General features: G+C 47.5%; 1 protein-coding gene across 1 annotated transcript in view; it reads left to right on the top strand.

Annotated features, from left to right (window-relative positions):
• SPOCK1 (SPARC (osteonectin), cwcv and kazal like domains proteoglycan 1) overlaps nt 1-22,870 on the top strand; it is a 508,761-nt gene that overhangs the window by 220,334 nt on the left and 265,557 nt on the right. The window contains exon 3 of the mRNA XM_036897747.2: nt 18,215-18,260. Coding sequence (XP_036753642.1) covers nt 18,215-18,260 — 46 coding nt within the window. The remainder of the gene's footprint in view (nt 1-18,214; nt 18,261-22,870) is intronic.

Here is a 22,870-nt window from a genome sequence, read left to right as displayed (position 1 = left end):
CTCTGATCAGAATTTCTGGCTGCTTCCATGTCTTCTCCACTCATTGACTGAAGACTCTTACTTTCTAGCCTACTGACCAAATCATCACAGCTGTGAGGGTGAGAAGTGGCCCTTGCTGGGGAGATGGGACCCTCACAGGGAAAGCACTGAGTAGGACTCAGACCTCTGTGCTGCAGCCTCTGTGTTGTGGGCAGTTTATAGTCCAGACTTGGGACAAAGCCGGGGCTGGCAGTGGTAACAGCTGCCACGACCTGTTCTTTCAAAACGTCAGCAGCACTGTGCCTTGAGCAGCCCCATTTACCCCAGGTGATTTAGAAGCTGCCTCTACATGGTGGAGTCGTGTGTGCAGGAGGAAGGAAGACAATTGCCAGCAGCTGGGGGCTGGGCCTGGCTGCTGCTGACTGGGTGAAGCAGCCATGGGCTCCTGGGGCCCCACAGTGACTGTTGCAGCTCAGTGACTTGTCATCCGCACTGACTCTTGCTGCTTTCCTTCTCTCCTTGACCGGAGGGTCTTGTCTTACTATGTTTCCACTTGACTATTAATCACCTTTTGCAAAGGGATTTGCCTTCATATTTAACTTGAAAGTAGTATTTTCTCAATTTTATGGCTTGTGACTTCCACCCACCCATTGCTTCTCTCCCCACGTAGGTACCGCCTAAAGCACAAACAGCTGTTTTCTGGGTAATTTTCCACATTGCCTTTTGAACAGTTAGCAGGAGAGAAGGGCTCTGGGAATGATTGCCCTAGCCTGAACCAACCGTCCGTAGACACGACTACAATGGCAGCATGAAGATGGGCTGCTTAGGGAGTTCAGAGCTTAGTAACTGCACAAAGCAATTTGCTTTCTCTTCTCATTAGTATCTGTTTAGAGACAATTGCAGAAACTTGCAGGGGCATCAGAGAAAAATCTTGTCTTTGGAGTGAGAGATGAAAAAAGGAAAGAAAATGTAGTTTCTTTCACGGGTTAACTCATTTCTAACAGTTTAACTAAGTTTTCGACCACTGAGGTCTTGGGAATATAATTACAAGTGTATTTTTTTTTCCAGTTGGCTAGGATGTTGGAGAAAGGAGGTTCTCATGGGTCACTGAGAACTCTCCCAGCACTGTCACTTAGGGGATCGTGGCCAAGTGCTGAGCAGGAACAGGCCCAGGAAGCAGGGCCTCCGGCAGCGTGTGGCCCAGCTTGCGGCATCCAAGTCCTGACCATATGGTCTGAGCCCAGCAGGTGGAGCATGTGGTGCTGTACGTGTGGGTGTCCCGGGCTGGGCCTGGCCTCTCCTGCCAGGGAACTCCAGGCAGAAACGGTTTATGCTGTGACAGCTGTGTGCGCCCTTGTAGACCCTCCATGATGTGGGCTGGCAGGGAAGGGGTCACTGTCTTGGAGGCGGTGGTCAGGCGAACTGTGGCTGAGGAGCGCCTGAAGAGCAATTGCCCTGGGTCTCACCCCTTTGGTCTCAAGTTCAGAGTCCATTTTTGTTAAGGATGCAACCTCCACCATGCAAGATGTCAGGGGAATTCTTAGCTGCTCCTGCCTTCCTTTAATAAACTCTTAGGTAGTCATCACCAAGACAGTCAATAAATGTCTGTTGACCTGAAGCAAATTTGCATAAATCTTCCTTTAAAATACCTATTTTCCACCATTATCACTTTTTGGAATAGAGAATTCACTGTGTGTGAAACAGTGGTCTGTCTGTTCACTACAAAACTCCATCCTAAGACTTGGGGGTTGAGGGCGAGCGTGGTTTTCCATAGCGCGTGAGGCTTGGTGCCCGGATTTCTGTCACTGGCTTCCGCATCACCACGTTTAAGCCCTCTTCTGCCTCCCTTCGCCCTTTTGGGTTGCAGGCTCACCTGCCTCTCCCCGAGGCTGCTCTTCCTTCCTCCTGCCTGCTGGGAGGCACAGGAGCAGGGCTGTGCAGCCGTCAGGGGCCTTGTGAGGAGGCGGAGTCGCTTCTGGGTGAGCTCAGCTGCTCCACAGTGTGGCCGATACGGGTAGTGCACATGGGGTTTCAGCCTCCCCTCTTCTTCGCTGGCATTTGTACAGTGCGTGACCTGTACAACCATCTGTGTTGGCCCTCTGGGCTCTCACCTGTAAAGTCCATGGTTGGGCTCAATGCACAGTGGGTGTTCCACATACATCAGTTCCTTTTACATCCCTTCTTGCCCATAACATGAATTTACTCTTGCTTCGAAGATAGCTGCCAAATTCAAAATGTGTTTGAGCCCATGAGGTACAGTGGGAAGTGTGTGACTTTTGAAAACCAGTGGGTCTAGGCTTAGATCGTGCCTGGCTTTGCACTTTGACACTGAAGCCAAGCGTGTGAACTCAAGCAGGCTCCCTAACATCTCAGGACTTCATTTGTTCCCTTTGTCTTTAAAACGGGATGGCAAATAGCACCTACTAGAGCATGGAGGAGCAATCTGTTTAGGGCAGAAGTGGATAAACTCATCCTTCAGACCACACCCAGTTGAAGCCACTAGTTTAGAATAATCTTTATATTTTTAAAGGGGGCAGGGATAAGAATACATGGTAGAGTATATGTGGCCCACACAGCCAAATATATTCATTCACACACTGGCCCTTTATGGAAAAAGTTTGCCAAGCCCTAGCTGGGAGGGTTGAGCCCTGCCTGGCACAGGGGAGTGGCTGTACAGGTGCTATTTTCCCCTCTTCCACTGCTCAGAGGTCTTCCCCCAGGGATCTTCTCTACCTGAGCGTTTGGTTAAGTCAGTTTCCATCACTACAATCAGCCACAAATGGCCAAAGTGGGTCTCAAGTAAAGATCTGTTCAAAATGGGAATCTTAGCAGGTCTGTGTTTTATGTATTTTTCCTGCCGTTTAGTATAAAACTCACTGAGGACAGCGTGTGCTTCTAGTTACCGCAGGTATAAGCAGTTTTCAATACTTTCTAATAAATAATCATGTTTAAGCTGAGTATCAGTGGTACGTTTTTCTGACAGTTTTTAAACTGGTTATTTATTTTCTTGGAGAAATGCAAGCCCAAATGGCTTGGAAATGAACTGCCGCTGTTGCTATAAGACTTGCTAACATTCAGGTGAGGAAGCTCTATGTCCCCAGGCAGATTTTTGGTTGTGAAAGATTTAAGAATAATGTCCTCTAAAGAGCAGAGAGATGGTGTCAATAAGTGGAAAGGTCTGGGTCGCTGTGGTTGAGGCTGTGGTCGTAATTTATTAAATATTTTCTCTAATTCTGTCATGTCGGCATGATTGTTGTGTGGAAGCACGCGAGGGCCGGTGGGATGGTGGAGTGACCCAGGTCTAGCTTGCAGCTAAGTCTCAGTAAGGGCCCAGCTTGGCCCAGGTGTGTGTTCCCACAGGTGAATGCTTGGGCACCAGCGGGCCTGCCTGGCTGCTGGGCTGGGTTTGCACTGCTGCTGGGGGAAGAGGCACATTAGGCCCGAGTGAGTCACAGCCCAGACTGCAGACTGGCGCTCTCAGCAAGGTGGTCTCCCTTAGAATGCGAATTGGCCCTGCCCAGGAGAAACTGCTGGGTGCTGGGCATCGCATCAGTGAGACTTCTGCGTCACCCTGTGTCCCCGGCTCCAGTGCCACCCCGGCAACCGTGGGGAGGTCTGTGTGACAGCGTGTCCCTCCCTGCTCCTTCAGGCTGTCTCCTGGGGTTTCAGCTCTTCTCACTTCTCTCTCCATACTCTGCCTTCACCCATATGTTCACCCTGTCTCTCCTTACAGCTTCCTCATAGCTTCTGTGGGCTTTGTCAAGGGTGGGCCTTTTCCTTCCATAGAATTAAATTACAAGTTGCCAAGAGATGTCATACTTTTTTTACATACCGGCTCTGATTCATCCAAATAGCTGTTCTAAGTCTGCTCGTTGTTCAGGTCTGAGCCAGGTCCAGAAGAGTCCGCCCTTTGGCAGCTGATGGTCTAGAACTTGGTGCTGTCCTTGGCCAACTTGGCTTGTGGGGTGATCATGGCATGTGGAGAGAGCCCAGGGCTCTGCAGTTGGACAGAGCTGGATTTGCGTTCCTGCTCTGCTGCTTCCTGCTGTGGGACCTGCAACGAGTTACTTTGCCTCTCTGAACCATAGTCTCAGCTGTAAAGTACAGAGGATATCTCCATCCTTACAAAGTCAATATGTGATTATGAGGGCTAATCACCATACAGTGCAGAGTACAGTGCTTGGCAGTAGATGGTCAGTAGGCATCCACTGCTTCCCATCGTAGATTGAACACAGATTGAGTTGCTGCCTCTCAAACTCCCCTTAGAAAATGATGGCATACCAACACCTCCCCAGGACCTGGGTCTTTGCTCTATGACCCCTGGGTCCATTTCAGGCCTGTAGTGCAAAATATTCTTACATTGCCTGTGTCCATTTTTCTGGATACTGTATCTTTTCCCTTCAAGACTATTTGCACACTTTATATTCCCTCCCCCCTTTCCACAAATCCCCCTCATCTTCCATCATATCTGAAGCTCTTAATCCTCCATTAAGGATTCCTCCATTTCTTAAGGAGCTCTTAATCCTCCCCACCTTCCATCCTTCCCTGGGCCCAGGCTGATGGGTATTGCCATCCATTCAGGGGCCAACTGAGGCCCTCTCCCTGATATTCCTCGCCTTTCTTTGGCAGACACCCTGGCAGGATTGTATCATCCTGGGCTTGGACCCCTTACTGCATGTGCGCGGCCTGGGAGCTGTCACAGTCTTCCTTCCCTTGTTCTGAAGGGAAGGCCCAGGGGCAGTTCTGCTTAGCAAGGTGAGGGAGAAGACTGCCAGCACCCAGAGCCCCTGCTGGGAGGAGGCAGGAAGGGCTGAGTCTGTGAGGATGAGCCTTGCCCCCCTCAAAGCCACCCATGCGTAGGAGCCCTGTGCTGAGGAAAGGCACGGGGCTCCTGCTGAACCTAGATTTACTGTGGCAGCTGCATGCCGGAGTGGCTTGTCTGCAAGTTCTGCATTTACCTAGAGAAGCATAAATAGTCTAAGGGCTTAGCATGTCCCCAGTTAGTTCTTGGCACTTTTCAGGGTGGCTCCAGTCCAGTGGAAAACTCTGAGGTTCCACAGGCCCTCCTTGGAAAGGAGGGAGATTGGGGAGCATGGCTTCTCTCCTTTGGTGCGTGGTCTGGCGCTCAGCCCTGCCGAGTCACAAGCAGGCCGTATTGTGGCACCTGGGGAGGCTCTGCCCCTGCCTGGCAGGGACCAAGAGGCTTAACCTAGACATTCCCTCTGGGCCACACTATTTTGGGAGCCCCTTGTGAGCTGAGGAAGGGCCCTTTAATGGCTGACTTAAAACCTGGCAATTCGTCCCCAAGCAAACATGTCTATCTGTGTTATCACCTCATTATGAAGGCATCGCCTCCTTCCTGCTGCGCCTGTTCCCACTGATAGCAGGAGTGTGGGGCCCATCAGGAGCTAATGTAGACGTTCCCAGCCCGGACGCCTGCAGGCTGCTGGATGGACTGCAGTGGCAGCAGACAGATAATGAGAAATCCATCATACGCTCGCACCCGGCTTGCAGCTCTGCAGCACGTGCATTAAGCTGTGAGCAGTGTGATTGCTTAAGTGGCTTTTTATTTATACTTTTGCACAGAGTAGTGGCTGCTGCTTTTCTCAAACAGCCATCACTGAGCTCTGATTTCTTAAAAATCTCTTCAGAGTCAGGACGGCAGCGTCACAAATACCTCATCCAGAGGAAACTAGCCGTCTGTTTTTCAGACTCTTACCAGCTTAGAGCAGAGGATATACTTAGGCCAATTAAAAATGCCTTTACTATGTTTTGGTGCATCCTACCTGCTGGGCATTTTGCATGTATATCTCAAATAATCCTTCCAGAAACCCTGGCAGAATAGGGCACCATTGCCCTCATCCTACAGATGAGAAACCAGAGCCCACCACGGTTGAACTGCCTGTTCAGAATCACTTAGGCAACGGCAGTGGTTATGTCAAGAGAAGTTACCAGTTGAGAAACTGCCGTAGGCTTTATGTTCTTTTGTGTTTCAGACTGGGAAACAGAATCATAGATTTGAGCTCCAAGCTGGGTTAAGAGCTGAGCTTTGTGAAAAGAGAGATGTGAGAGATGCCTCGGGGGCTTTGACGGGCAACACCAAAATAGCCCATGCTGCATTGTTCCCAAATGATTCCAGCAGGCGGCCCTGACAAGGTGCCTCCAGTCTAGCTGTGATTTGTGTGTCCTGCTGGTAAATCAGATGACGTACCTGAGCCTTATTAAATGGAGCCACAGTTTGGCTTGGTGGCAGGAGCCGTCACCACATCATGAGTAAATGTGTGATTTCTGCTGTGAGCTCTGGGGCCTTCCCTGAATGCTTCTGGCAGGGGCCATGGGCTGTGCACTGGCGAGTGGGTGGAGGGTCAACCCCTGTTTATTCTAGATCCTTCATTCCTTATGGGGTAGCAGAAATGCCAAGACAAAAGGAACAAATGAATGGTGACCCTATGTGCCAGCCCAGAAGTGGGCTTATTGCCAGGTTTGTGGTTCCATTCAGCTGTCCGGACATGTTGCTAGTCACTGTCCCCTGGTCATAGTCTGAGAAGCTCTTCATTCTTACTTCCTGTGTCTGGATGCATGAAGTCCCTTTCTCATTGTAAGCTGTTGGTGTACATGGAGTGTACACTGCAGGTTTTAGTGCTGTGTGGACCCGGGTACGAATGATCTTACCTCTCTGCACTGGAATTTCCTCAGCTGCAGTATTCTGGTGATACTGTCTTCATCCCACAGAACTTTAAAAGAATGAATGAATGAACGAATCAATAGATGAGTGAGCAGACAACATGAATACATGAAGGAACCCGTGTTATTTTTTTAATTGAAAAGTAAATACAAACAGGAAGAATACCCTCATATTCCCCCACCGTGATAATCATTTTAATATTTTTCTAGTCCTTTTCTGTGTTTTTTTTTTTCCTTCTTGGTGGGGGGGAGAGGTGGTTGTGGGCACTATTTAAGGACAGCTGGTGATACTGAGAAAATGGACCCATGCGACTGACTCAGTGAGGGCGTCGATCTTGATGACCTGACCCCAGCGCAGCCGTGTGGTCCTGACATCATGCACGTGGGCTGCCTCGCTGCCTAGGCCCCAGGGCTGGCGGGCTCCTGGCCCTGAGGGGTGTGGCTACTGATGAAGTCTCCCCCCCTTGCATCTCTGCACCCCCTCACCGCTTCCTGGGGTTCTATTTCTTCTCACGTCTTCAGATGTGACTTTCTTTTGGGCGATTACAGCTCTCACGAAAAAGTAATTTGGCTAAAAAATTTGATGTTGGAACATTTTTTCAAGAGCTTTTTCACGCAAGCCCCAACTGGACTCTCTTTAAATGTTCATAAGTAATTTAATAGGAAAAGGATTTTTAAAATCTTGGAAATAATTACTGTTTGTGTTCATACTAGGTTCTTAAATTTGGAAGCGAAGAATGAAAGCGCAGAGAAGCTCGCTGCTTTGGTCCGTCTTGGATTCTAGTCCTTGCTGGTCTGTGAGAATCGCTCCGACTCTATTTACACAGAGCTTTCAGGCATATTATTTGATTCATTATTTGATATATTTAGAATATTGAATTTTAGGACTGGAAGGGACTTGGATTGTTATTAACATTCCTATTATTCACCCAAATAATAGATGAAAGAGAGTGTAAAAATAAAAGCACTACATGCTTCTGCGGGCTGCGTGCTTCTCCAGAAGAAATAAACATGTCCTGATGGATGTGTATTTTGTTTCTGTATACATGATCTCACCTGATAATTGTGTCCTGGAGGGTTTTGATTTTAAAAAAATGGGTACCAGGGAAACTTGGCTGTTCATCTCCTCTCCCTATTCGTGTTCCCTGGAAACAAGAAGGGACTTTCAAAGACTCAGACCAAGAGGCGATGATTTGTTATCACTGACTGGGGGTTGGGAGGGGGGTACCCCCAAGGGTGCCTGGAGCGGGGTCACATGGCATGGCCTTTGTTCTCAGGGAGCTCACCTCCAAAGGGAGAGAAGTTTAATTAATTGATAAAGGAAGGTATCGCAAGCTGGCAGTATGTCCCCGAAGGGACAGAGAGAGAGGGGCAGGCGCACAGACTAGCTCTTCCCAGTTGTGATCCATAATGCCTCCCACATGTCCTTAACAGGTGGCATGGCAACTCTTGCTGATAAAGTTGGAAGGGCCAGGGTGTGAGTTGGCATTTGTCCCTGGGGTGGCATGCACAGTGAGGGTGGCTCCTCCAGACAGCATCATTGCTTAGGCTTCCTGCGGGAGCAGACAGGCTGTAATGATGCCCACCCCCAGCCACAGTAGCACCTTGGTGCCGATAGATACAGTCTGCATGTCTCAGCAGGCATCGAGGTCCCTGAGCCTCTGGCCCCAGCTTCCTTTGCAGCTTCACCTTCGCTCTGTCTCTTTTGGCTCCCCACACCCAAAATGAACATGGTCAGATTGCAGAAATCCCCCCGGAGGAGAGCAAGGCAGTGGGGTGTTCGTGGAGTAGACATTCACCTATGTGCGGCCACAAGTATGTGATATGTGGACCCCCCAGTAGCGAGGGCTGAACCACCATTTGGGGACTCACATACATTGTTCTTGGTATGAGGCCAGTTCTCACGTGGCTTCCTTGGGCTCTCTGTCTTGTCATGTGACATGAGTGCATCACTGCTAGACCACGGGGCCTGCTGAGCGAGTTCCCGAGGCGGGAGCCTGGCTGCAGTGCTTTGTGTTCATCTGTTTCCAGAGCCCACCGGGCATCTTTCTGGCGGCGTTGGGGGTGAGAGGCCATGTCACATCAGTCACATAGCTGCATAAGTTCTTGATGGGAGGGGGAAGGTAGCTTGTCACCACGATTCAGTGTTCCCTGGGTCCAGCAGCCTTTGGGAGTCTTCAGTCAGTCTCAGAGGACTGATCTACCCTCATGGCAAGCCCTGGTTTTAGCCCTGGCTGGGCCTTCTAAGGTCTGGAGAGGGGACCCACCTTCCTCCACAGATGCCTTGGTGATTGTAGAGGTAAACGGTGGCTCAGGAGTGTGGGTCCATTTTCAGCAGCTTGCCCTGTCTGGATACCATTAACCATGGGGGGGATGCCACTTTGAAGCTGCAAATTTCACATGAGCATTCTCAGATCCTGGGATGCCATCAGCGCGGACCAATTCTGAGGCTTTGGTGAGGAGCACCTGCTGTGTAAGCGGTTCCAAGCCAGAGGTGGGCAGGCAGGGAGGCTGTCCTGGGGACACTGGGAAAGGGGGAATTATTGCTATCCTTCCTACGTGTTCCCTTGAAGAGGAGAGGCTGACTGGCAGGGCTGGGAGAAACCACAGAAGCCTGGCTGTGCAGCTAACGAAAACTGCTTGCAAAGGCTGTGGCCGTAGCTTCCCAAAGGGATGCCTGGTGCAAAGCAATCACCTCCTCCATGCCTTGATGTTGGCGTTGGAGGCTTCACTTTGAACTGGGGCTCCTGGAGAGCTGGTGGCAGACAACCGTGAGGGCTCAGTCCACAGTGTGCATGACAGAGGATTGCTGAGGCTGCTTTGTCAGGGCTGACGGCTGTCATTCTGAAGCTCAGCGAGCCATCGGGCAGGGGTAGATCAGGAAATCAGGGTGCCCTGTCTGCTTTTCTGGAGCTGGTGCATGGCAGGTGGACTTGCTGTCCAGTCACACAAAGCCCTTTCAAATTTGGTGCTTCCATCCCCATCACAGGTGGAAAGCTGAGGCTTCCGGCACACTAAGTGGTAAGAGGGCCTCTTGGGGCGCCCGTGGGCTCAGCTGCCATGCCTTGCTTTTCCTGCTGACATCCTCACCGGGCAGCCAGCCCCGTGCCCTCTCTCCGAGGCTCCAGTCTTCACACAGCTCACTGCTCCAGCCTCGCAGCTACAGTACAGGGTGTGGGTGGCGCCTATCCCAGAGGCTTATTGGGTTGTTACTATCAGTGAAATAAAACACAGTCAGGACTTAGCACAGTGCCTGGCACAGTATATCACTACTATAAGATGAATATTGTTACTATTACTCAGGTTTTTAAAATATAATTTTAACTTTCTGACTTGAACTTCAACTTGATACAAGTATTGAATCTTGCACTGGGTTTCTGCCCAGCTCTGATGCGCCGGGTCATGACGTCTACTCGTTCCTGCGGAGGCTCAGCTGTGGGGTGAGGCTGTGAGGCAGAGGCCCACCTGTCTGCCTCCTGCACAGCTTGGTCGATCCCTCCATGGCCTTCCGATGTCCAGCCCACTGGTCTCGGATTCTGGTTACTGCCCCGTGTAGAGTCTCCCTATGGGAATTGCCCGTTTCCCTTTCCTCAGAGACCTCTAGGTCACAGAGTCTGTAGTTCTGAATCAAAGGAGATTTAACTGGGGAGTTGCAGCCTAAGGTATTGGTGTAACAAAGCAGCAGAGGTTGAACTGTTTTCTTGATCCATTTGGTAGACACTTGTTGAGTATCTATTGCAGACCAGGCGCTGGGCTGAGCCCAGGAGTTTCAGTGGTGAAGAAGCCCAGCCCTTGGCCTTCGGGGTAGTTGAATTGCAGAAGAGGAGGCAGCCACGCAGTGCGGGCGGGTCAGTGCCCTGGGGGGCACAGAGGGCCTCTGGTGGAGGGACTGGGGACAGGGAGGGCTGCCCACAAGAAGCACTGTCTAACCTGGGACTTCATAGAACAGTGAATGTAGTCAAAGAAGAGAGAGGAAGGGTGTTCCAGGTGGAGGGGCAGCAGGTGCAGGAGGCTGAAGAGAGCATGGGCTGCTGCAGGGCCAAGAAGTAAGTCCTGGGGACTGGAGCAGACCAGAGAGCAGAAGATGGAGACAGCTCCAGAAAGCTCCAGCAGGGGGGACAGAAGGCCTCTGACGGGGTGCACCTGGTTTGCTGGGTGGAGAGCCTGACCATTCCCTAGCCACTCTCCATATGTGAGACTAATAGAATTATACATTTAAAATATTTCATAATTATTATTCCCAGGTGCAGTTGGTCTCCATTTGCCTGGGCCTAATCAGTAAGATTCAAGAAGTCACATTGTTGAAATTTTAAACATAACATTCTTCCCACAAAGCCTGTTTCTCTCAGCATTGCTGGGACATCTCAGTATTATAGACCTCTGGCGATGGACATAAAAGTGTACATTTTAATATACTGAGAAATTATTTGTGCCTGATAATGTACCAGGCACTTTGCCACGTCACCCCAAATCATTGACACCCACCCTTCAAGGTGACGCAGTGGTGCTTTTATAGGTAAGAGAACTGCAACTCAGAGAAGCTGAGCAGATCGTTCAAGGCCACACTGCTCACAAGTGTTCCAGGCAGAATTTTAACGCCTGTCTGCTTCAGAGCCAGTCCTGTTGATAGCGTCTCCTCTGCTTTCGCCTCCATAGGGCTGGCTGCTTCTCTCCTTCTGGAATATTCTGTTTGTGGTTAGTGTGGGCATTTTGCTAATTTTACTAATGAGGTTGGGAGTATGTATGGATAGCTTGGAATCTGGGGAATCACCCCTTGTCTTGATCAGAGTACAAATGGAACATCATCTGTCCATCCATCCATATTCCCAGGAGAAAAAGCCATGTGCAGAGACACTTTTGGGAAGGAACCTCAGATTCAGTTTTTCTCTTCAAGAGAAGAGCAAGTAAATGGGTCATTTCCCCCACTCCAGCTTGGACGGACAGATGGACAGGCAGAAAGTCCTGAGGAACGGGGTGTTCTTTGGGGTGGGTTGTAATCCTTTAATGGACTCGAGACACCATGACAATCTTACTCATTTTCCAAACTTGTAAGACGATAAATCCATGCTTTTCTCGGGTTCTGGACCCCTTCAAGCTATTCTTGAATTGCAGGGCAAACAAATTTCTTTGCAGAAGTGTAGAAGTCTGTTCCTCTTGGTTTCTGATGTCATCTTGGGATTGTTACTGAATTTCACCCTTGGGACCAGCGTCACAGGAAATCTTTCGATCGAAATTCCTGCAGCTAGGAATCATGCCTGAGTGTTCGGATTTAATCGTGATTTTGCTGGCTGTTCTGTGTCACGCCATGGATTGCTAGAGCGCACTTGGGTTTCTCCCCGCTTCTGTTATTCCACCCGATAGCCTAATGTTTTTTCCCATGAATTCAATGAATGATGGGACCTTTTTAAGGGAATGTTGGTGGGTGACTAAAGAGAAAACATCTCCCTAGGACTTTTCTAATGTTATGATAATGTGACAATTTGATGCAATTATTGAAATGTTTACATTCCTTCCTATTTGATGTGATTCTTTTATTTTCTCTCATTTATAATGCTTTCGTATTCAGGAAGTTGAGGTAGGTTTTTGACTTTTCAACTGTCTGTACACGTAGCATCGAAATAGTTGCCAAATAAAATGTAAATTTCATTCTAAATCCTAACTCTCAGTGGTAAATATTTGTTTTAGCTCAGTGAACCAGGACCGCACACATTTCTTTTGCACTGGTGTATCCGGGGGATGCCATTTATCAAATGCATATACACAGTCCATTTGCTGCTTTATCTTTTCTCATTAGTGGCAGTACAAGTAAGATTGTCAGTTATTATCCGTGTTTTACTGGTGGGTTATTTACTGAAAGAGCAGAGCAACTGACGTTGTTATTTTCTAAATCATTGTGTCTAAGACCTGCAGGACTTTATACCAAATGTCAGACCAGTTTAGGAAGAAATTGATCTAGAGTGTGTGTATAAGCATACACCCACCCCACCTGTATTTACACACACATGGTAACAGTTATGGGAATCTCACAGGGGTACGGAGCTGTTACAGCTAGAACAGCTTACTTCTATTTTATACGATTTGGCCAGGACTTACTGTGTGCTGCTGAGCGATTCCTTGGGGGAATCTTCAGGTGAGTAAGACCCATCCCTGCTCAGAAGTAGCCTGGGCCCAGGTGTGTGAAGGTGCTGTGTTCACATGGAAGTATACTGATGCACAAAGCCCCCTGTCCCTGGTGTACAGGATTCTCAGGAGTGGGATCTATGGAGGGAAGGCTGGCGGGCCTCACGTCACCACCCAAGCTGGGCCAGTCGGTTGAACTACTTCCACCAGAAGGGTTCTCGCTGGGTGGGGGGCTCTTGACTGGGAATGGGCAGGACAGGCCTGACAGCACGTTGCTTGCACAGAGCCCTGGGAAGAGCTCGGAAATGAGGCGGTTATATAGGAAGCCAGCTCCTTCCGCAGTAAATGGAATGTTTTGTACTTCCCAACAGCTTCATGGGTAGGGATTTGCACTGTGCTCCAATTAAAGTGCAGCCAATGTCACATTATACAGCGGATGCTCTTATACAACATCATCTGGAAATCTCAGTTTTCCAGGGACTTCTGTTATTATTTTGGAGGCACTCTTCCTACTTGCCGACCAGCCCCCCCTTCCCACCTTCCCCAGTCAAGTAGTGTGAGAATCACAGAACTAGTTTGCCCTGAATGCTTTTGGGAGCAGTGTGCCTGTAGCCCCTTCATTGATCTCTTTGTGAAGGTTCTGGAGTTGGTAAAGCAGGATCTACTTCGATCCAGGATCTGCAGACCTGGCTTGAGTCCACCTGGCCTCGCAGGGCAGTGCTTCTCCCTTTTGTATGTGTCTGCAGGGGGTCTGCAGACGTCCTCAAAGAAGCCCCTGCCCTCCCTTCCCCTTACTTCTGTACGTGTCTCTTTTGCTCACTCCTGGTTGAGACAAATGCGGCTCCCATTTATTTTCTAGGCTGGTAATTTGTATTATCTCCAGTAATCTTCAGATGAAACTACAGGGTTCAAACAACTTAGCTAAAATATGTATGAAGGAGAAATGATTTGTTCCATGTGAGCTAAATGGCTTTGATCTGTAGTATCTGAAGCCGTAAGATAGGTGAAAAATTCCATCACTGTCTTCATAAGTGAGAGTAAAGCAGTTGGGCCAAACGGCTTCTATTTGGTTCTGCCGCTCCATCTCTTAGCGTCCGTTTTGGCACTCTTTGGAGATGAAATAAGTACCTCAGGAAAGGCAAATCCCTGGAGAATATTTGAGCTAAATTGCAAAATGGCTAAATCAGCCATTTTGGGGCTGTGGTACACCGGAAGAAAAAGTCAGGTTCCCATTCGAAATGGGCGGGAAGCTTAGACTTACAATTGTTTGTGATCATCCATGATAAAGAGGCTTAATCAGTCAAATTTTAGCAGGATTGTTCTTGCACAATTTCATGTTAGGGAGGCTTAAAGGTTTTATTGGAAAATGCACTATAAAGCCTATGTTCTTTTGCATATATGTGGATATATGTACATATACATGTTATTAACATGTAATGATATCCTTATTAAGGAGAAATATGTTCATTAATGTCTAGCACATATAAGAATGTACAATATGTGTTACATAGGCATATACTTTAAACAGATTTCCTCTCCTGTAACTGCTTATCAAAACAGAATATCTCTAAAGGAGTTGGAAATCTAAATTCGTTCGCCACTGGGTGCCAATAATTTCACAGGATCCATTCCTATGTTAGTAAGATATTTAATCAGTGAGCTACGTGGAGAAGTATAGTTTTAACCATGTTGATCAGCCATGGAAGAATAAAAAACCTAATTGGGGTCATGGCTGTTCCCCATCTGATTCCTCCTCGGTCACGGCACCATGTCCTCTTCCTCATCCTAGACATGCAATGATTTGTCACTTTCTTAATACGACTTTATGTGCACTGAGATATTTCATGATTTCCAGCATAAGTCAATGTGCTCAAGTGTGAGACTCTGTTTAAATTTATAGGTTCTTCCAGCTTTTAGCAATCCCTAAAGAGTTGGGTAATTGTCCTTTATAACATGGTGTAGTGAAATGGCACCAGCCTCTCCTCATATGGTTAGAATTTAGAGGAAGGCTGTTCCACGCCCTGTCCGGTGGAGCCATGACATAATGATTCTGTGCAGTGGTGCCCATAAAATATACCCAGGTAGTAACACTGCCATCCTTCATTCCTCAGTCTGTATGATTCACTAATAGGAGTTACTGAATTTAATAAATGGCTGTATTTAGATATGCATTCTATCTTGGTTTATGTTTTAAAAATTAACTGTTGCTGGGGCCCTTGCAAGTCATTTTTAAAAGATTCATCATTGGATGATGAAATCACCAGTTAGGAAGCCAATTCCAACAGTCTTCTGGCATGTTTGATATAACCATTTGATATGCCTTCTACCACAGTCTGAATTTTAACAGGCCACAACTTTATTGGGGTATAAGGAAGCTCAGAGACAAGGGCTCTTAAAGTCCTGCAGTTTCCTGGAACCTGGCTGGGACTCGGGGGCCATGCAGCAGAAACACATTTGGATATTGTGCAGCACTGGGGGTGTGTGGTGGCAGGCACACTCCTTCCCAGGTGGAAATTGTAGTGGTGAGAAGGCTGATGGAACTGTCACCAGCATAGGAAGTCTTGGGTCTGTTTTCAGATAACATAAAAATACATGCTGTGTTATTTTATTTAGATAGAAAATAAGATAGAAGAGAAGTTGAGGTGGTGCCCCCTGGGTCTTAGGCCCAGAGAAATGACCAGCCTGGGATTGATAGAGTGTTGGTTCTGGGCCACAGACAGCTGTCCTTACGTCCTTTGAACAACGCAATTATTAAGTGGGATTCAGGGATGAGCACATTCTCAGGAGGTAAAGCTCCAAAAGAGGTCTCCTTGTGTCTTTGGCTTTTTGTACATGGATTTGGTGGCTGCCTCCCCAGAAATGCCTGCAGATGCAGAGTGAAATGATCAGTAGAGCCCCCACCTGCATAGACTCACCATGCATAAGGCCAGTCGGACCTGGCAAGAATAGTGTGGAAGGGTGGTCCCTATGCCCGGGCATCTCGTTCTGCAACAGTGCCCACCAGGAAGCCCCCTCGTCTGTGCTCACTGACCATCCCCCTGGTGGGCTCAGGTTTTATTAAGATGCTTCCCACGGGTTCATGATCTTGGCTGCCAATATGGGGCTTCTCTCTCAGCCGAAGCAGTTACACCCAGGGTCTCATCAGCTCTCGGCTCATTGGTCTGTACTTTGGCAATCCACTTTCCCGAGGCAGGGCGAAAGCAATCAGAGGCAGGGAGTCATTTTCCTTCCCTGCTTGGCCTTGCTGAGCGAGGGGCTGTGTGAAGGGCTCGTTTTGCATAATGAGCTTTCACTCAAGGCTTACTTTCACATTTTGGCAACAGTTAGGCAGTGTTATTACATTTCCAATCAGTTAAAAATATTCTAATGCAGGTACCTGCTTTTAGAAAGCTTTCTATTTAAAACTGTGATTTTTCCCCAAGAAATTTGTAAAATTGGCAATTACAGTTAACCTGAAGAAGTGACAAGGTCCAGAGCAGGCTTCTAATTCCATCCAAGTTATAGAGTGTGTTGAAATCATTAGGGAATATTCAGTTCTTGAGACTTGCTTGAACCTTCCTTTGTCATTAAAGAGAATGTGACATGTGAAATTAAAGGAAAGGAGTTTGTCTTTGGCTCCAGTCCTTCCCTGTCAGGCACACATCCTAAGCTTCCAAGGACCACCATGTATTAGAATAGCATGTTCAGTAGGAAATATTTTATAAGATTCCATAGTCCATCAGACACGATGCCATCCTCTGCATGTGAAGAGGGCATTTATGAACCTCAGTTGGACGGACGGATGGCTTGTTATTTTTATTCCAGTGGCAAGAATGAGTTCCTCTTGGCTTCTCTCTTCTCTTGACCTTGTGAAGAGCAGATAATGTTGGTTACATGCTGGTGTCTAGGGCCAAGCACATTGGCCATCAAACCCAGCAATCAGATGCTGAATTTCCCACCCACTGTCCAGCCCTTAAATTAAAATCATTTAACACTGGCAGCTGAGTTTCAAACCACATAGTTCAAAAGATTAGGATTTATTTAAAATTATAGATGGAGAGAGATGTGGTGGAGGGATTGGTTTAAGTTTCCTCAGTGATATTACATGGTGTAGACCTCAGAGACTTCCTAACCGGATAGGTGAGAAGGCCAGTTTTGCCAGAAAATTAAAGCCAGGGTAAAGTGGGCCAACCTCTTGGAGTTAAAAATAATTTAATGCCGAATCCAGAGGAACCTGTTCATGTTTATTCATGCTCTGGAAGATGGAATCACGGCCCAAGAAGCAATATGTTCTGATTTTACTCTAAATCCAGTTTCCTAAAATCTATTTAAGGGCTTAGGTGAACTCAGCCAGGATCTAATAAAACCAGGTAATTGAACGACAGAAGCTGATAAAATTCACAAAAGATCTTGTTGGAGATAAACTGCAGCAGGAGACAGCATGGACAATAATTTAAATGAATTGTGCACTTTGATGTAAATTTACTTCTCGGGAAGAGAAATTTGAGGCCTCATTTTGGACAGCTTTCTGAAACTGCAGCATGCAGAGAACCTGCCAAAAACACATACAGCAAATAATTTGGGTCCGTTTCAGAGGAAATTTAACTGAAAAGGGGCACATGCCCTAAAATGATGTGGGATGGTGTAGGTGGGTTGAAACCTCTTTGCCTTGCTAACGGTTCGCGTTTGCTGACAGACTGGAAATACCAGTGGCTGAGCACTGAGGTGGGAACAGAGTGGACAGTGGCTGTCTGGAAGGAAAGCTTTATTAGCAGTGGGGAAGAGGTTAACATAACCATGAGGAAGTGAGTGACCCAGACCCCTGGAAGTTCAAAGTAATGAAGCGTCTCGCCTCAGAGCATAAATTGATGCAAGTTGCATGCAAGAAAGACACAGCTATGAATCGACCAGATTGGGCAGACTTTGTTTTATCTTTATACTCCCAGAATAAATGGTATTAAGCTAAATGTATGCCTGTGGTTAATTCTAACATTTAAATGGCCCTCTGTTTTCAAGTTTTATGAGTGTTGGAAAACTAACTGTGCACCACAAGTTACATGTCTCCATGTAAAAGAAATGTTGACAGTTGAATTACCAGCTGTTACAAACACACAGGCTTGATCATCAGCGAGATCAGCAAGGCACCACCTGCCCGTAATTGATGGCAAATGCACCTTGCACTTCCCAGGCGTCTCTGCTTCTCTGCCAAACCAAGAAGGCTGAAATGTTTACACTATTCCCGGTGTTTAACCCATACAGTTTGAAAGACAAGAATTTGAAAAGTAAATTGATATTTTTGATTGCATGCTAATGCCTATTTGAGGAAAGATTTCTAAGCTGTGTTTTCCTTTGTGTTTTGGGAGGACAGGAGAAAGGCAGGTCTTTGGGCAGTTCCAGGAGAAGCTTCCTGAAATCTGACCATCATTTTCTTTTCTTTTTTTCCCTTATATAGGATGATTATTTCAGAAACTGGAATCCCAGCAAGCCTTTTGACCAAGGTAAAGGATGCACTATTTCTTCCTGTATCTTTCACGGGAAATGTGGTCTCGGTTTTCCTTTCCTGCATGCGGAGTTACTGTTCCCTCAAAAGCCAGCTAGCTGTCTAGTTTGACTGACTTTGGGGACCGAACTGGCTGGGGTGATAGAAATTATTGCATCCCATTGGCTATTTGAGATTGTCTAAAACAGACTGAAATTTTTTTTATTGAATTGACCACTACAATCATGGGTTGGCTTTGTTTAATAACAAAACAAAACAAAGAAACAAATAGTAAAATGGTTATCAGACTGACCTGGTGAATTGTTGAGCCAACTACAGTGATTTCATTCATGGAACAGACTGTGCCTGGAGATGCTACCCAATTCACATGAGCCATAAAAATGAAACTCTAGCTAGAAGCAGGCTAATCCCAGGAGGCTTTCAAGGGCACTGATATTTCACTGTTAAATAACTGCCTCATGGTTTCTAAACAGAAGTGTGTTTCAGAGCCGGCTCATTGACCACTTGGGTGTGAGCACGGTCCTCAGAGGGCTCTTCCCAACTCACATTAGCAAGCCTAACGTCAGTCTCCCCACGGCCCTTGTAAATCACCACGGGTGTCCCCCCAGTGAGTCATGTAAGACACAGGAGGACCTGCCAGGACTCACGTCCGTGTTCTTACTGTTCCGAGAGTGGCTGCTGCTGACACAGACCCTGCTGCTGCTAATGATGGTGGATTGTACTTCATGTATGTAGGCACAATAAAAGCTGAAACTCAGAGGGATAATATTACCTACCAAGTCCTGAAGTTTACGCTTCTGAGGATGCACTTCAGTTCTGTAGCTTTTGATGTGCTCATGATGGTCAACTTGACACAAAGAAATCAAGGAAGGTAGTGACATGTAACGTGGTAGGAGGTGCCCTTTTTTGCCCTCTTCTTTATCACTTTCTCTGGAACTCTGGTTGTCTTATAAACAAAATGGGTATTAAAATTTCTGCATAGACATTTTCGCTCAGGCCTTGAAGCAGGGCAACATTTCATTCATTCATAATATGCATTCATTCATTCTCAACTATCACTGTGTGCACGAGCACCAAGCCCGCTTCTGGGGAGGAAGCAAAAAGGCTGTGGTGCCTGCCTTGGAGGAGCTAGGAGCGGGGAGTGGGGGTTTGGGTGGTAGTTCAGTGAACAACTGCCCTGGGATGTGTTAGTGGCTGTGCTGCAGGTGTGGGAAGCAGTGGGGCTGGGCTGTCGGTGGGGACTTCCTGTGTATTGTGTGTGCTTCTTGGAAGCAGGTGCCAGGGAAGACTTTCCTTTAGGGATCTGTCTGGCCTTTTACAGATCTTAGCAGCCTCCAAAGTCTTCGCTCCTTTACAGCTTTAGCAACGACTGAATCATCACCATCGATCACATTAAAGCTTAGGAAGGTATTTGTAATTGAGTTTAGAAATTTTCCATAAAAAAATGTCTAAAATTTCTGAAAAGTTCTTTCAAAGGGATATACCTTTTTTTCATAAGAATACTCAGATGTAGAGTAACCTAATCTCCGTCTGTGCCTGATACACAAGCCCTTCTGCAAACATCCCTACCAGGATTCTGCTTACTAGAGGTCTAGACCAGAGCCAGAAATAGATTCTTGTCCTATAAGGATCAAATGTTGTCTAAAGAGCTGTCAGATTTGCTCTTCCCCAAGGCTTGCAAACAAATATTAAAACTTTACCAAGGGAAGACATTTTTATTTTTGCCAATACACATTGGAAAAGGTAATCTATGAAGGCGGGCATTGTTTGCCATTTGGGGCTATGGATGATGGCTTCCTTTGATTTGGGGGTTAACACAGAAGCTTTGAACACCAAAAAGAACCTGGTACTTAAGGCTGCTTAGCCAAAAAATCCAAACAGGGATTTTTCTCTCTGAGGAGTGATGTCAGCTCTATCCGGCAGAGTCTTGCCTCTGCTCCTTCTTTTCCCAGCTCTACAGGCATGAACACTGGATCTGCTTAGATAAATTCTCCCAGAAAACCTCATGACTTTATGGGATGTAACTGAGGACCTTAGCCAAGAAACCCCACTTTGTACCTGGGGTGTAGCTGCTCTTGGCTATTTATATACAGAGCCGTGGGGAGAAGAGGCAGAGCTCAGAATAGCCTTCACCTAAAATATCAGCCCCAGCAGATGTCATCAATTACGTTGTGTGCTGCTCAATAAAAATGGGAGGTTACTGTATCACTGCTGACACCACTTGGTGAAATGTAAACCACAGGCATGGAAGTTGTAGAGCATTTCCTCTTCCAGATAACAGGAGTGCTGCTAAACTCCGGTGGAAGTTGTCAGCTGCAGAGAAAAGTCATTTCCCCTCCTAAGCTGAGAAAGAATCAAACATGGCAAGAGTGGTTTTGTGTTTGGGGCAAACTTTGTAGAAGTGGAACTTGTTGAAAAGCATCTCAGAGTTTCAGATAACAAATAAGCACCGGGGTAGGGGGAAGAGGCAGAAGGGGTCTTCATAATGAAGGTGGGTGCAGGGTTGACTTAAAATGTAGGGGGAGGGCAAGGGAAAGAAGGCCATACATGGGGGATTCTGGTAGAATCTAGCCAGAAAAGTGGATTTGAGGCAGGTCGTAAAGGACATTCCATACCAATCTATGAAGTCTGGACTGTGTTTTCTTGGCAGTAGGGAGCCATAGAAAGTTTTTGAGCAGAGGAGTGACATGATGAGGGCAGTATTTTGGGACTTTGTTGGGTGACTCAGCAGCTGTGATTAGGAAGCCTAGATGCACCTACTAAATGATGCCCTGCCATGAGACTTTTGGGTAACTTCTCCATCACGTCCTTCATTGCCTTGGAGCCCAGGGCTGTCACTGTCACAGGTGGTCAGACTTACATTCAGTTCTGCACCTTGACCTCTGGAATGATCATGCAGCTCCTGACTGCCCTGGATGGATGTTGGTGTGAATAGTTAGGGTGCTTATAGTGTGCAAGAAATGGTTATCTACAGGGAATTGCTCTCAGGGATATTTACTGAACTTTGAACAACGTGGCTTCATAGAGTGAGCACTTACCATCTAATTGACTTCAAGGCAGTTAGGAAAATAGTGCATCACCTGGCAGTCTTCTTCCAAGGACTGAAAATGTCTTTAACTTGTTATCTTTAAACGAATCATTAATGCTTCTGTCAGTGGAGTGTAATAGCCATCAACTGCAGGCTTTTTTAAGAAGAACTTTTTCTGAGATTTGAATAAAGTAGTGTATCCTTTTTGATTGTAATGATTTAATGTCAGAATCTCCTCACAGAAGGGACAGACAGGAGTCCAGAAGAAAAGGGAACAATTAATAACTCAGACGAGACGTTGCCTTTGTGAAGCCCGCAAAGACAGATGCCCCACAGAGAGAGCTGGGCTGCCCGGGTGGAGAGAGCGACGGGCCAATGCAGATGGCTTCCTGCCTGGCATGGCAGGAGGAGCGGAGGCCCTTGGGTATACCTCTGCAGGAGGCTGGCTGCGGCTGGGGGCTCTGGAGTGACCCCACAGCTTTGGGTGGCCTTTGCCTCTTTGCCTTGCACACCTTCTCTCACCTGGCCCCTAGCAAACCTGGGAGCCCATCGTGGGTATTGAGCTGATATGAGATACATGCCTCTGAAAGTGGCATCTGGCCACTTTCCTCAAGAACGCAGTCCCTTGTCCCACACGTACACTCTGTTTGGGACACACATACACTGTCTCTGGAGATTCACAATGCTCATTAGCAATGTGAAAGCTCTGAGGAATCTTTTAGAAAGGAAGCCCATTTAACTTACCATTTTGCACATTTGCCCATGAGCACATGCTTTTGTTTTTTTTCACTGAACACCTGTCAGGTACCCAGAGAAAGCAGTGCATTCTGTGGGGTACGCTTAGGGAAGTGCAGTGTGGGGTCTGGCGGGTTTGTGGTCAGCTTCTCCCAGCTTGGCACTTGAGCCTGCCAGTTTACCAGCTGTGCGGTTCTGGAAATAGCAAACAAAGCCTGGCGCAGATGAGGTGAGTCAGTGTGTGGGGCAGACAGCTAGTGCTCAGTACGCATTTGCGTCAGCAGGTAACTGACGTTTTCCGTCCCCTTCTCTTCCTGAGCTGCCTCTCCCTGTTGCTTCTCTCCCTCCCCACTCAGGTTTCCTCTTCCTTCACTCCCTTCTGGGGGCCTTCCGGCTTGTGATGCTCTGAAGCTCTTGGGACTGCACTGGGGCTGGCCTGTGTTATACTAGGCGGGTCATCGCAGTGGTACGCCCACACCCTCATTTCTGAGGCTGAAGACGGTCAGCCTTTTAACGTCTGTCTGTCTTCTTCCCTCCCTTCTTTCCTTCCATCTAGTGCTCGATGTTTGAACCCACTGTGCTGGATCAAACGGACCACCCTAAGGAAGGCCTCTCCGTGGGCTACTGCCAATAATCAATCATAAGTCATCCATCAGGTCTTACGCAGGCGTGGTGTGTGTGTAAGGACTTGGGGGGTGGGGCTGGGGTGAAGAGCATGAACCAGTCCTGGTCTTCTTGTTACTGGCAAGGCGGCTGTGAAACTGCAAAGGCCATAAGGCATCAGGCATTCATACTAGTGACCCAGGTCAGTTTGGGTCGGCGTGGCGTGTTTTGCTGTGACACGG

The sequence above is a fragment of the Manis pentadactyla genome, chromosome 13, assembly GCF_030020395.1.
Source record: "Manis pentadactyla isolate mManPen7 chromosome 13, mManPen7.hap1, whole genome shotgun sequence".
NCBI lineage: Eukaryota > Metazoa > Chordata > Mammalia > Pholidota > Manidae > Manis > Manis pentadactyla.
This window is presented reverse-complemented; position numbering and strand designations above follow the sequence as displayed.